The 12,477-nt window shown below is 41.3% G+C and overlaps 1 protein-coding gene across 7 annotated transcripts in view; it reads right to left on the reverse strand.

Annotated features, from left to right (window-relative positions):
- Positions 1–667: 667 nt before the first annotated feature.
- smarcd3b (SWI/SNF related, matrix associated, actin dependent regulator of chromatin, subfamily d, member 3b) overlaps positions 668–12,477 on the reverse strand; it is a 145,144-nt gene continuing 133,334 nt past the window's right edge. For 5 of the 7 annotated variants that reach the window (XM_060932749.1, XM_060932762.1, XM_060932755.1 and 2 more), the window contains one exon: positions 668–10,817. In XM_060932749.1, coding sequence (XP_060788732.1) covers positions 10,764–10,817 — 54 coding nt within the window. In that variant the 3' untranslated portion in view covers positions 668–10,763. The remainder of the gene's footprint in view (positions 10,818–12,477) is intronic. The other 2 variants (XR_009655565.1, XR_009655566.1) reach the window with 2 other exon arrangements.

Raw genomic sequence — 12,477 nt, forward strand, 5'->3', positions numbered from 1 at the left:
GCGTCTTTCTGCCATCTGAGCTGGGCATTATATTACTGAAAATTTTGAGAAAGTTGATAACATATTTTGAAATGTACCTATTTCCAGAACATTCCAGACTTCTAAAACTTTCCAGAACTCTGCTGCGTGTGGGTTTTTTTTTTTATTATTATTGTAGCAGGCAAATTTTTATCATTTTGTTCACATTAAATAAGAAGAAAATATCATATTTTGCATTTTACCTGTTCTTTCTATTACTTTATGTGAATGAAAATAGGTATAGTTCAAAATACTGGTATCCTGGTCGCACAAGTGAAGTTTGAGGGGAATAATAGGTGTTTTCTATACTTTTGTGGTACAAGAATACAGTGAAGCCATGGCCTAATGCAATTGGAAGCAGTTTTGGGACCAAAGGGTCGTTGATTCGATTCCCTGGACCATTAGGAATGGCTGAAGTGCCCTTGAGCAAGGTACCTAACCCCCGACTGCTCCCCAGGCTGCTCTGGGTATGTTGTATGTCGCTCTGGATAAGAGCGTCTGCTAAACGCCTGTAACATAACATGACGTTTATTAACAATGCTATGTGTGTTATTATCTTTTCATAATGAATCTGGTTTCAAAAGGAGTTCTTGAATCTCAGTCAGCACACACAGACAAATAAAAGTCAGATCAGCCCCAGGATCCAGTTTCTTTGACAAACTTTGGCAAGCGCTTTTTTTATTTACATCCACACTTGTGATTCTCATACTACTTTCTCTCTGTTGAAAATGGAACAATGAAAATGTAGAACGGGTTGAGTGAGAAATATCATGGCGTGGCATCAAAAACACCCTACTGCATGTGTACAGAATGTTCATTAACATTGACTAGAAAAACCACTTAGTTAATACAGCATGTGCATCCATTGCATACAAATTGCTCTGGGTTGACATCAGACTTAAATACAGGCCACAGCTGGCATCGAGAACTGGAGGAAGGTGACCTGGAACACAGACGTGAGTGAAGAATCACTTGCAGGAGTGACCCGATGTAAAAGAACAACTTGTACCCTTAAGCATACTCGTGCATGAGGCTCGAAAAGTCTTGCAAAAGATTTCATCAGTTATTAAAGATCCTGATAATGTAATTTTGAACAATTATGTCACTTAGTCAACATTAATTTGATCTCTGCGTTGTTTAGTTGCTTTTTTTTTTTGGGGGGGGGCTTAACCTAGCAGTGCGACTAGCCACCAGTGTTGCAGTGTCATCGCTGTGGTCAATAAGTATCAGATGAATATATTGCATTTGTTTACAACAATTGATAATAAACATCAGGGACAGGTTTTTGGATCCTGTTGTTGTTCCATCACTCCACCAGGTGAGTCGGTGATGACCGTTAGTGGGCTCGGGAATGAAGAAATCAGCAGAAGAACAGAAAATACCAGGCAGTTAAGGGTCCATGCTGTTGTTGAAGACGATGTCGTGTGGTCTGTGAAACAGTAGCTGCTGTGTTCAGGAGGTTCAGTAGGGGGTGCTCTAGTCTTGATGAACTACACAGATCCTGGATGCATCTTGGTAGAAATCTGTTGTGTGCTTCTATTTTATCCATACTAAAATCACTAAGTCCTTTATAAACACAAGACAACAGCAATACAGAAGACTTTAAAAAACAGTAGCTGACCAGAATGGGTCGTCTTTTGTCCTTTTTTTGTCGCTTTGACCCAGTTCTCCGTGGGTCCATGCTCTTCTGGTTTCCTCCATCAGTCTGAAGAGTATTAAACGTCCATGTATGAAAGTATAAAAATCTGTCCATGCAGCATGCATAGGCTTGAAGAAAGTGAATGCTGACCCTCAGCGATTATTTTGACTGAGGCTGCACAGAAAGTGTGAACTCTCCTTCCATGAGAAGACGTTTGATGCGTAGAGCTCAGGCGTTTATACCTGGTTGTTACCCTCTAACTGGGCTGAGAACCAACACACACAGCCACTGGGGAGCGAGGACAATATTACACCAGTGATACAGTACACAACATATCAATGAACAAAATGAGCACAGGTCAGCTTATCCTTCATTTCATTCCCTCGTTTCAAGTGAACAATATTTAACGACCAACTCATGATGAACAACTTAGTGCAAAAGTTTGAAAAGTTGTGGTACTTGACTGAGGTGTTGTTTTTTTTTTTTTTTTTTTTAAAGCTACAAACTAAACATAAAATTTACCAGTTTCTACAGTATCGTCAGTGCTCTTCATTGCAAAATTACAAATAAATACCTTAAACCTAAGCCGTTGAGACTGCTGGTAGAAATCCAACATGAAAGAATAAAACAGACAATATGAGATCAGTACTGTTTACACTTCATTGTACAGTAAACACAGGATTTGGACCCATTGAGATTATCATCTCCAAAGATATTAATAAAGTCACACTGCGCAAAACACCCCAGAATCCAGAGAGGGTCTCGCCCAGATATTTCAAACTATGACCCATATATGATGAAATCCATGGAGGGTATTCTCTGATCACGAAATTGCAGAAAAAAAAAATCTCCAGATATGCTCCAGATTCTTGCAAGAATTTAAAAAAGATATCTCTGGATTCTTGGGGTTTGGGTGCAGTGTTATGTGTCAGTATTTCTACAATCCTGACATGACGAGCAAAGGTGTCGTATTTCTTTTTTTCTTTTGAAGAAATGATTGTTTCATACTGGACTTCACACAGCATTTTCACACAACCTTCATCGTGGGTTAAAGACCTCGTAAAACAAAGTGTTTTAAAATACTTCCAATTTAAATACTTCAAGTACGAGTTGTTGTTGAATGAACTTCAGTCAAATGCAAATACTCAGCTGGAGAAAGCAGATTTTCAGACATGGACTGCTGGCCAGCAGCTTAGATCATTATACTTCATATACCGGTACACTTCACTCTAGTACAACTGCATGGATTTGTTTCTGAGAACTTGATCATATGATTTTAATCACATGTGACGTGTTCAACATCGTTTCGAGTCGGACGTCGCAAGTGGCTATTTGTGTAGAAACCATGTGCTTCTATAAACTCACTTCTGGTCCGTTTTTGGGGTTTTATTGGTTATGCTTGAAATAAAGTCTCTGCTTTTTGACTGTGCCAATAATGTCGTCAATGTCAAGCAACAAATCTAGATGGGAAGCTCTCGAACATAAGGCATTTGCTACTTTTGAGAAAAAGTATATATACACAGTATGTATAAAAGCTAATCAGCTACACACTAAATCGCTCTGCCTCTTTCCCTTTCTGTGTAGTCTGGAGAACCTTGGATGAACGAGGTGGAGTTTTATGTCTGAATAAATGTTGCAATTTATTGGGGAAAAAAAAAAAAGTACAGTACTGTGCAAACGTCTTAGGCACATGCAAATAAACGCTGTGGAGCAAAGATGTCTTCAAAAGTAATGAAATTAAATGTTTCTATATGAAAAAAAGAACCATTATAAAGAGCAATAACCAGTGAGACGTGAAACAAAGTCAACATTTGCTTAAAAAAGTCTCAAATACAATGTGTACAGTTTTATAAGGAAGTTAGCTGAGAGGTTTTGCAGATCCAGCCCCAGTTCTTCTGGAGACTTTGACTGTCACACTCGCGTCTTATTTTTGCAGCAAAGCCCAACAGCCTTCATTATGTTTTTCTGTGTGAAAAGTCTCTCTTACATAATATACTGCTGTAACATGTAATATTGTGCTGGGAAACTGTTTGGAAATTTAAAACGTGTCTTAACGAGTCGATAATGTAGAAGTAATGAATAAAACTCTATAAAAAGTTTGTACTTAAAAAAAAAAAATTGTGGGGGGGGGTCTAAGACTTTTACACAGTACTGTATCGGCTGACGAGACGTGATTACAATCAACCTATGTGAGTTTATCCTAATCCTCAGAGCACAAAGATCATATCGGTCGTATCTCTGAAACGTCTAAAAGTCAGAATGATGGAGCAGGTCACATATTACACAGTGGGCTCCACACATTACAAATACTGATAAAAGAAAAAGGCTCCGCTTTATATCGCCTTTCGTGTTTAGCAACTACAGAGTAATTCTTACATATGTACAAATTGTTACACATTAACTACCTACATCAGACGTCCTGTTCGTACTTACCGAGAAATGCTCCATGTTATTAACGTAGTGATTAGCGTCAAGAATAACTATAGTTACTGCTATGGAAACTCCAAATACTGTGCAGTCTGTAGTGTGTATTTACCAATGGATTAATTAAAACAATACGTTTAGAATAGAATAATGATTCACAGTGAATACAGGACACAGAGTCCTGAATTTGGGAGCTAGCTACAAATGTAGTTCAGGGATGGACAAATGAGTAGTTTTTCATTCGTAGCTGCTCGGTAGCTTCATGGTGGTGTGACACACTTTCGATGTTGCAGCTTCAGCACTACTTACAAATCATAACGCCTGTAGTGTGTGCCGGCGGCACGGTGGTGTAGTAGTTAGTATTGTTGCCTCGCAGCAAGAAGGTTCTGGGTTCAAGCCCAGTGGCTGACGGGAGCCTTTCTGTGTGGAGTTTGCGTGGGTTTCCTCCGGGTGCTCCGGTTTCCCCGACAGTCCAAAGACATGCAGGTTAGGTTAACTGGTGACTCTAAATTGACCGTAGGTGTGAATGTGAGTGTGAATGGTTGTCTGCGTCTATGTGTCAGCCCTGTGATGATCTGGCGACTTGTCCAGGGTGTACCCCGCCTTTCGCCCGTAGTCAGCTGGGATAGGCTCCAGCTTGCCTGCGACCCTGTAGAACAGGATAAAGCGGCTACAGATAACGGATGGATCGATGTAGTATGCTCTTTTGGCAAAACTAATTGCTACTTTTTTACTATGTGGATTAATTAGCATGCATGGATGACATGCAATTTTTTTTTAGATGGGTATGTAGAAACACTGACAAAACCGAGGTAATTAAAGGGTTTAAGTCTTGTGTTTACTACATTAAGGGCGTTGCGAGACATAAAGCTGTACTGGGGCACAGCCCCCCCACCCCCACCCACCAATACCTACACTACCGTTCAAAAGTTTGGGGTCACCCAGACAATTTTGTGTTTTCCATGAAAAGTCACACTTTTATTTACCACCATAAGTTGTAAAATGAATAGAAAATATAATCGAGACATTTTTCTGGCCATTTTGAGCATTTAATCGACCCCACAAATGTGATGCTCCAGAAACTCAATCTGCTCAAAGGAAGGTCAGTTTTATAGCTTCTCTAAAGAGCTCAACTGTTTTCAGCTGTGCTAACATGATTGTACAAGGGTTTTCTAATCATCCATTAGCCTTCTGAGGCAATGAGCAAACACATTGTACCATTAGAACACTGGAGTGAGAGTTGCTGGAAATGGGCCTCTATACACCTATGGAGATATTGCACCAAAAACCACACATTTGCAGCTAGAATAGTCATTTAGCACATTAGCAATGTATAGAGTGGATTTCTGATTAGTTTAAAGTGATCTTCATTGAAAAGAACAGTGCTTTTCTTTCAAAAATAAGGACATTTCAAAGTGACCCCAAACTTTTGAATGGTAGTGTATATCATTTTTTTGGAAAGCTTGTGGCATATGAAATGTGCTATAGGACATACAGCTCCACTTAAAAATATATACGTTTGCTGCGTGAACTTGCGTGACGTCACTGTACCTTCTTTCTCCAATTTCGCACGCTTGGCTGCATGCGCGTTCCCGACATTCACACAGACGTGCACAGACGCACAGAATGTGTGCCTTATATTTAGGGACAGAAAGTTGCCGACGTTGATGCACCTTGAAGCAGAAAAACATCCACTCTATTCCTGATATTATCGATCTAAATTAACCATAGGCTATTTTCAGGGTATACCATCTTTACTTTTAAGCTCATGGTGATTATAAGGGCCATCCGTCTACATGCTATAAGGATATAATCTATGTTGTTGTTTTTTTCAGGACAGTCTAGGTTATGATAATATTTGCATATTCACATCAGGCTTTTCTATCAAGGAAAAACATTTTGTGTTGATGAATTTTCCATGTTCTTGAATGTATGCCACTATAGGAAGCATGGCAAAAGAAATATCTTTTCATGCTTGTGTGGATTGTCTGGAATCTGGCAACATAAATCTCATGATAGTGGGATAGCCTACTGTATGTCTTAGCAATAATTTGTAAAAATATATCACGTACTGACATAACTATGTAATGTAAGCTACTTTCGAATATCAGTCCGAAGTTGGAGACAAATCGCTGCTGTAATTTCAAAAACCGGGTTACTCGAGAAAGGCAAAAGGCACTGATGAATACTTTATACCATTCGAAACAGCTGGGACTGCTGTTTATTTTGATGTCTGGTTTGTCGTGTCGACTCAGGAGTTAGTGAGGTATTGCGCCGACAAGAACGGGTGTGGAGATGGGCGCAGAGCTGTATGCAGAATATGATTAAATTTGATCTGAATTCATTGATGTTAATTTTATCACAAATCGTTTATCACAGCAACTAGTGGATAGTACCGTTGGAAAGCTCAAGTCGTGTGGTTTCACGTGTGTTAATTGTGTGATGAGTGTTCCGCCAGCAATTTAATAGAGACGAATGGATGTGATTTGGACGTATAGGTCGTATACGGTTATTCCGCAGTGCCAAAGACATTACTGTTTCTGAAATGTGATCAGGAAATTTTACTGGGGCACAGCAGATATATACTGGGGCAGGTGCCCCAGTAAAATGGGTCTGGCGACGCTGATGTACTGCACGCAGTCACCTCACAGTTTAACATATGTAGAGAAAATGAGGACACTAACCGGTTTTTAATGTTTGATGCGATGAGAGAACACCACATCACACACAGTCGAGGTTGGCCTTTTAGTTGAGGGCACAAACATGTTGTTCTACATGAGAAAAACTGTTATAAGAGGATAATAAACTTAACTAACTAACTAGCTTGCCTTATACAGTATTCTTACATTATTTCATGTAACAGCTACTACTTTTTAGCTTAGTCAGTCTTGATTTGTCCATCCCTGTAGTTACACATCCACGCCATTCCTCCTTATCCCGAGCACACACACAACAAACACGATTACAATCTGCTGTGATTCATAGCAAAGGTGGGGACACAATTCTACTATACAGTACCAGTTAAAAGTTTAGACACACCTTCTAATTCAATATTTTTTCTTTATTTTTATGAATTAAAAGTCACTTCATGTCTTAAAGTAATGATGGCTGTCGTTTCTCTTTACTTAGCTGAGCGCTTCTTGAGAGAGCCCTGCACTCCCGTGGGACCCGACGCAAAGCAGTGCGGCGCGGGACAAATTTTGAAAGCTCGTTGCGGGCGCGGGCGGGAGGGGGAGTGCACAATGCGGGAGCGGGCGGGAGGGGGAGTGCACAATGCGGGAGCGGGTGTGCACAATGCGGGAGCGGGCGGGAGGGGGAGTGCACAATGCGGGAGCGGGCGTGCACAATGCGGGAGCGGGCGGGAGGGGGAGTGCACAATGCGGGAGCGGGCGGGAGGGGGAGTGCACAATGCGGGCGCGGACGGGAGGGGGAGTGCACAATGCGGGAGTGGGCGTGCACAATGCTGGAGCGGGCGGGAGGGGGAGTGCACAATGCGGGAACGGGCGTGCACAATGCGGGAGCGGGCGGGAGGGGGAGTGCACAATGCGGGCGCGGGCGGGAGGGGGAGTGCACAATGCGGGCGCGGGCGGGAGAGGTGATAAGCTGCAGTCCTGCTAACTAAAAACGTGTTTAAAATAAAATTTATAAATTATTAATTTATGTCTATCATATATAATTTGTGCTGGATATTTTATTTGGCATTAATAAAAACATTTTAAGATGCCTAAATTTGCGGATGTGGTCTAATCTCGCGTACGTTTCCGATTCCTTTCCGCTCTTCTGTGTTTGAGATCTCCGATCATGGCAGAAGAGCAGAGCTCCTCTAGTGAAGCTCACAGTGCTTCAGAAGTAAGTGCTGCTTTAAAAAGAAAGTGCGAGTCCGCAAAGAGAATGCACCTGTTCATTCTTGGAAGTGGGAGTGCGCAAAGCAAGAGCTGTCAATCAAAGCGACAGCTGTCAATCATGAGCGCATGCAGCGCTCAACTTGGAATGTGTCAGCAGAATGTCAGAGTCTAAACAATAAACTTACAATAAACCTAACAATGCCACCTATAAATACACAACATGTAGATCTACATGACGTTATCTGTGCCATCTCACAGCAGTTTGCTTAGCTATTTTTAATCAGGGCAAATAGCCTTATAGCCAAAACTAGTATATGATGCTTTGATTTATGGAGATGCCTTTTGTTTACACATGATTTCCAAATATTGCAATTTTATATTAGTCTAAATGAACATCTACACCAAGTTGCAAGCATCAGGGGAAGATTATGGACGCACCAAATTTGGCTTAACGGTCATTTAATGGTGAAATGCCGTTCGCACTGTCAGCCAACTTCGGGTTGTTTCTCTGAATTCCGACAATAAACGAGACCATCCGAACACATCTGAAAACATCGTGGTTTGAACTGTGTTGGTTCAAATCAACTTGGTTCAGACCAAGTTGGTCCTACAGCTTTGGGAAACAGTCGTTTTTTGGATGTTAGTTAGTTCAAACTTGCATCGTACCATATTGGTTTAATGCTGACTTGGTTGGTTGTTTGGGAAACGCACCCCTGAACGCGAGCTGTTGATGTTTATGCTCAAATCCACTCAAAGTAGGGGGCGGGGCACCATCACGCTGTGTCTTTAAATTATATTAATTTCTTATAGGCCTACTTATATTTCCTAGAATGTAAATGTGAGGAGTGACATATAAGCTACAGGTATGTATAATATTCTTAATATCCACTGTAGATTTTGGTAGGTGTGTTGGGTATCTCTGTAAAGCCTCAGCTGCGCATGCCACCTGGCAACGCGCACCCTCACTACGTGCGCTGGGTGAAGGATCAGTCAGTGGAGAGCTCAGCTAAGCTCAGCATGTTTAATTCCCCAAGCCAATGACAAGAACTTTCGTGAGAAATAACGTGAACGTCTGCATCATGCGGGATTTGCGGGCGGGAGCGGGACTGAAAATCATAATTCTTTGCGGGAGCAGGACTGCACAATGCGGGAGCGGGACTGAAAATTCTGTCCTGTGCAGACCTCTACTTCTTGACATAATATGGATTACTACAGTTGTGGAATCGGGCTATTTACTGGATTTTTATTATTTACTGTTTGATCTCAAACACATTAAAGTGCATATCCTGGACCAAATTCGTTTTTTTTTAATATGAAAGTATGTCCCTTTACACTCATCCAGAAGGGTAATTTTGCACAAGATCATCTGTCTACAGCAGAAAAAAAAAATAACAAAACGCGTCTGGAAAAATCCCAAGGGAGTCTGGAGCCAGATTCGTGACGTCACCTGCGGAAGCGCCAGCAGGCTGCGAGAGCTTTGCACGGTTTCAGTGCACAGCCTGTGTAGACCAAGTTTAGCAGTGAGCGATTTCGCATTGAAATATGGAATTGTCACCTGAGCGCAATGTGGGAAACGATGAGTACTAATCCCATCAAGATTGGTGTTGCTACACCCTCCTACGATACATCTGTTAACCATTTTAATAATTACGTGATAATGTTGAAGAAATTTGCAGAAAAGCACCAGGTCGTTTTCTCATAAACAAACCAGCGCTGACGTAGGACTCAGAGGGAGGCGTCCCGCACGCAACGTCACGAAAATAAATGTTTGGCGGGAAATCCAAATGCCGAGTTTTTTCAGAGGCGGACCAATTCGCCTCAAACGGCTTGATTTCAACTGAATTGTTCTGGTACTGCGCAAGGTAAAAAAATTGCACAAAATGCAAAATGTGACAGATATTTGACCAAAGTTTAATATAAAATAGGAGAATTACATTGATCTTGCTCCTGAATTTACCCCTGATATGCACTTTAAGAAGGCAAGAAGCTGCACTAATTAACTTTTGACCTCTTAATTGAAAAGCATTCCAGGTGACGACCTCATGAAGCTGGTTAAAATAACAATAGTGTGCAAAGCGTCATCAAGGTAAACGCTGGCTACTTTAAATAATCTAAAATAAACATATTTTAACCATTGTTTGTTTTCCACATAATTCCATATATGTTCCAGATGTTATTTCATAGTTTTGATGTCTTCAGTATTGTTCTACAATGTAGAAAATAGTCCAAATACAGAAAAACCTATAAAAGAGTAGGGGTGTCCAAACTTTTGACTGCTACCGTAGGTAGTTAAATAATTTGTACACGTACAAGAATTACACTCTCTTAAGCAGCAGCTTACTGAAGAACTCTTTACACAGAGAGGGAACCAGATAAATAGTGAAAACATCTATTTTCACTAAAGTGATCAAAGCAATAATACTGATAATCTACTGAAACTATTAAAATGACTTATAGATATAAAAAAGAATTCTGTTGGCTTAAACATGACATATTTCCACCTGGGAAAGTGGTGTTTCGTCTCTTCAACACTTGTGTCACGTGTGAAAGCTCAGCATTAAGGATCGAGAATATGGCAACTGGGGTTGTGACTTGATGTCCTTATGTAAAATATATGAGGCAGAGCACCGTGCCTGGCTGAGACAGAAACAGAAAGGCTCCTCGGAATGGCTGTGTGTAATTGGGCCTTGGGTCACAGTGACAACTAAAACACGAGGAGACACACACCCACCCACACACACACTCACTGTAGAAAACAATGTGGCAATAATGAGGACATTCGTGTGGCTCAGGCTGTAGAAGTGTTGTCAGGGTGCGAGCTGGCATCTGGGTTTGGTCTAGGTATTCCTCATAGCCAGGGCTTGTTCCAGCTCTTGCCTTCTCTGTTGAATCTGCGAGAAGGAAATAAGAAAAGAGGAATTTGGTTTTTTATTCGAGGAAGGAAGAATAATAGAGAGACAAAAATAAGCCTTCAAAACTGACTTGTGCTCGCTTTGTAGGAGGTTGTATGAATCCGGTTACACAGAGGAAGAATGATCGAGGACATTTTAACAATATTTTTTGATTTGGATGCATAGAGAAAATAATGAAACAACCATGGTGATAAATTCCTTAGCTCTAGCCCTCTAGAAATAATACTGAGTAATAGATCTTTATTTTATGGCACATATCAATTATTTCATGGCATTATGTGCAAGTAGATTTGGTTGTACAGGTAGTCGTCGACTTACGATTGCATTTGGTTACGACTGACCGGTCGTAAACCGATCTGGTCATAATAATAATAATAATAATAATAATAATAAGTTAAATTTATATAGCGCCTTTCAAAAAACCCAAGGACGCTTTACAATTATAGACAAGGAAAGGAAAAAATAAATAAATAAATAAATAAATAATAAAAAGTAAAAAGTCCACCAAGTAGGGTCAGGATGTAATTCCCGTGGTGTAGCAGCCACAGTCCCACCAAAAGGCGCACGAAAACAAGTCCCACATCTCCAGCACCGCCACCGTGACGCCGTCAGCAACATCGCTCGAACACCACGCCATGGATCCACAAAGAGAGCAGAGAAGCTCCGCCACGCAGAGCGCTGGTATGTCCAAACCGCCTGCACAGCCGCCGCGACGCCACCGAGCAACATCGCTCGGAACATCACGCCAAGTGTTAAAGCGCAGAGCACTGGACAACCACGATGTAAAATGAGCAACGAGCTCACTGCAGTCCACAGCTGGGAGCGCAGGCATCGCCCACGGCGAGCCAAGGCCTGGAGGGAACCAACGCCCAAAACTAGGTCCGGAGCTACACCACAACCGGCGGACAAAAACACTCAAAACAAACATCAAACTACACAAACACGCAGAAAAAAAAATTAGAAAAAGAAATAAAATAATATAAAAAAGCTCTGGTGAGAAGCGGCAGCCAGAACGCACACGACGTACTCTCAACCGGAAACGAAAAAAAAAAAGTCAGCCTATGTTAAATGAACGTAAGTATATTGTGATGTGTAATGATATTGTAATCATCTTAAAGTCTTATTTTATCAACATTTTTTTATTTCATTACCTTGGCTCATTATAAGTCAAACACTGCATACTACACTGCGTACAGTACAATTCGTTTAATATGTGCAAACAAAAAATACGAAATACAGGTGTGAAAAATAGAAAACATTTTAGTTTGAAACATACCAAAATACAAATGTAAAACATAGCAAAATACAAAACTTAGTGACCGCTGGCATCACTGGTGCTTGGCTGTGGGTCGTCTACGTCATCATCAGCTGTTGCAGCGGGAGGATTTGCTCGTTTCATAAACCAGGAGCTGGGGCGGAAACTGTATGACGGAGCGCGAGAGAGACTGCGCGTGTGCCTGGAGCTGGGGCGGAAACTGTTGTATGCGGCGAGAGGCGCTGCCGGGAGCTGGGGCAGAAACTGTCGTATGCTCAGCTGGGAAACACTTGCCAGTCATAACCAGGGCTTTGAACCGGAATTTTTTTCCTATTGGTTCGTTCCGAACAGAAACGGAATTTTAACGTTTCTGGTTTTGGGTTC

The sequence above is a fragment of the Neoarius graeffei genome, chromosome 1 (genome assembly GCF_027579695.1).
Source record: "Neoarius graeffei isolate fNeoGra1 chromosome 1, fNeoGra1.pri, whole genome shotgun sequence".
NCBI classification, from domain to species: Eukaryota; Metazoa; Chordata; class Actinopteri; order Siluriformes; family Ariidae; genus Neoarius; species Neoarius graeffei.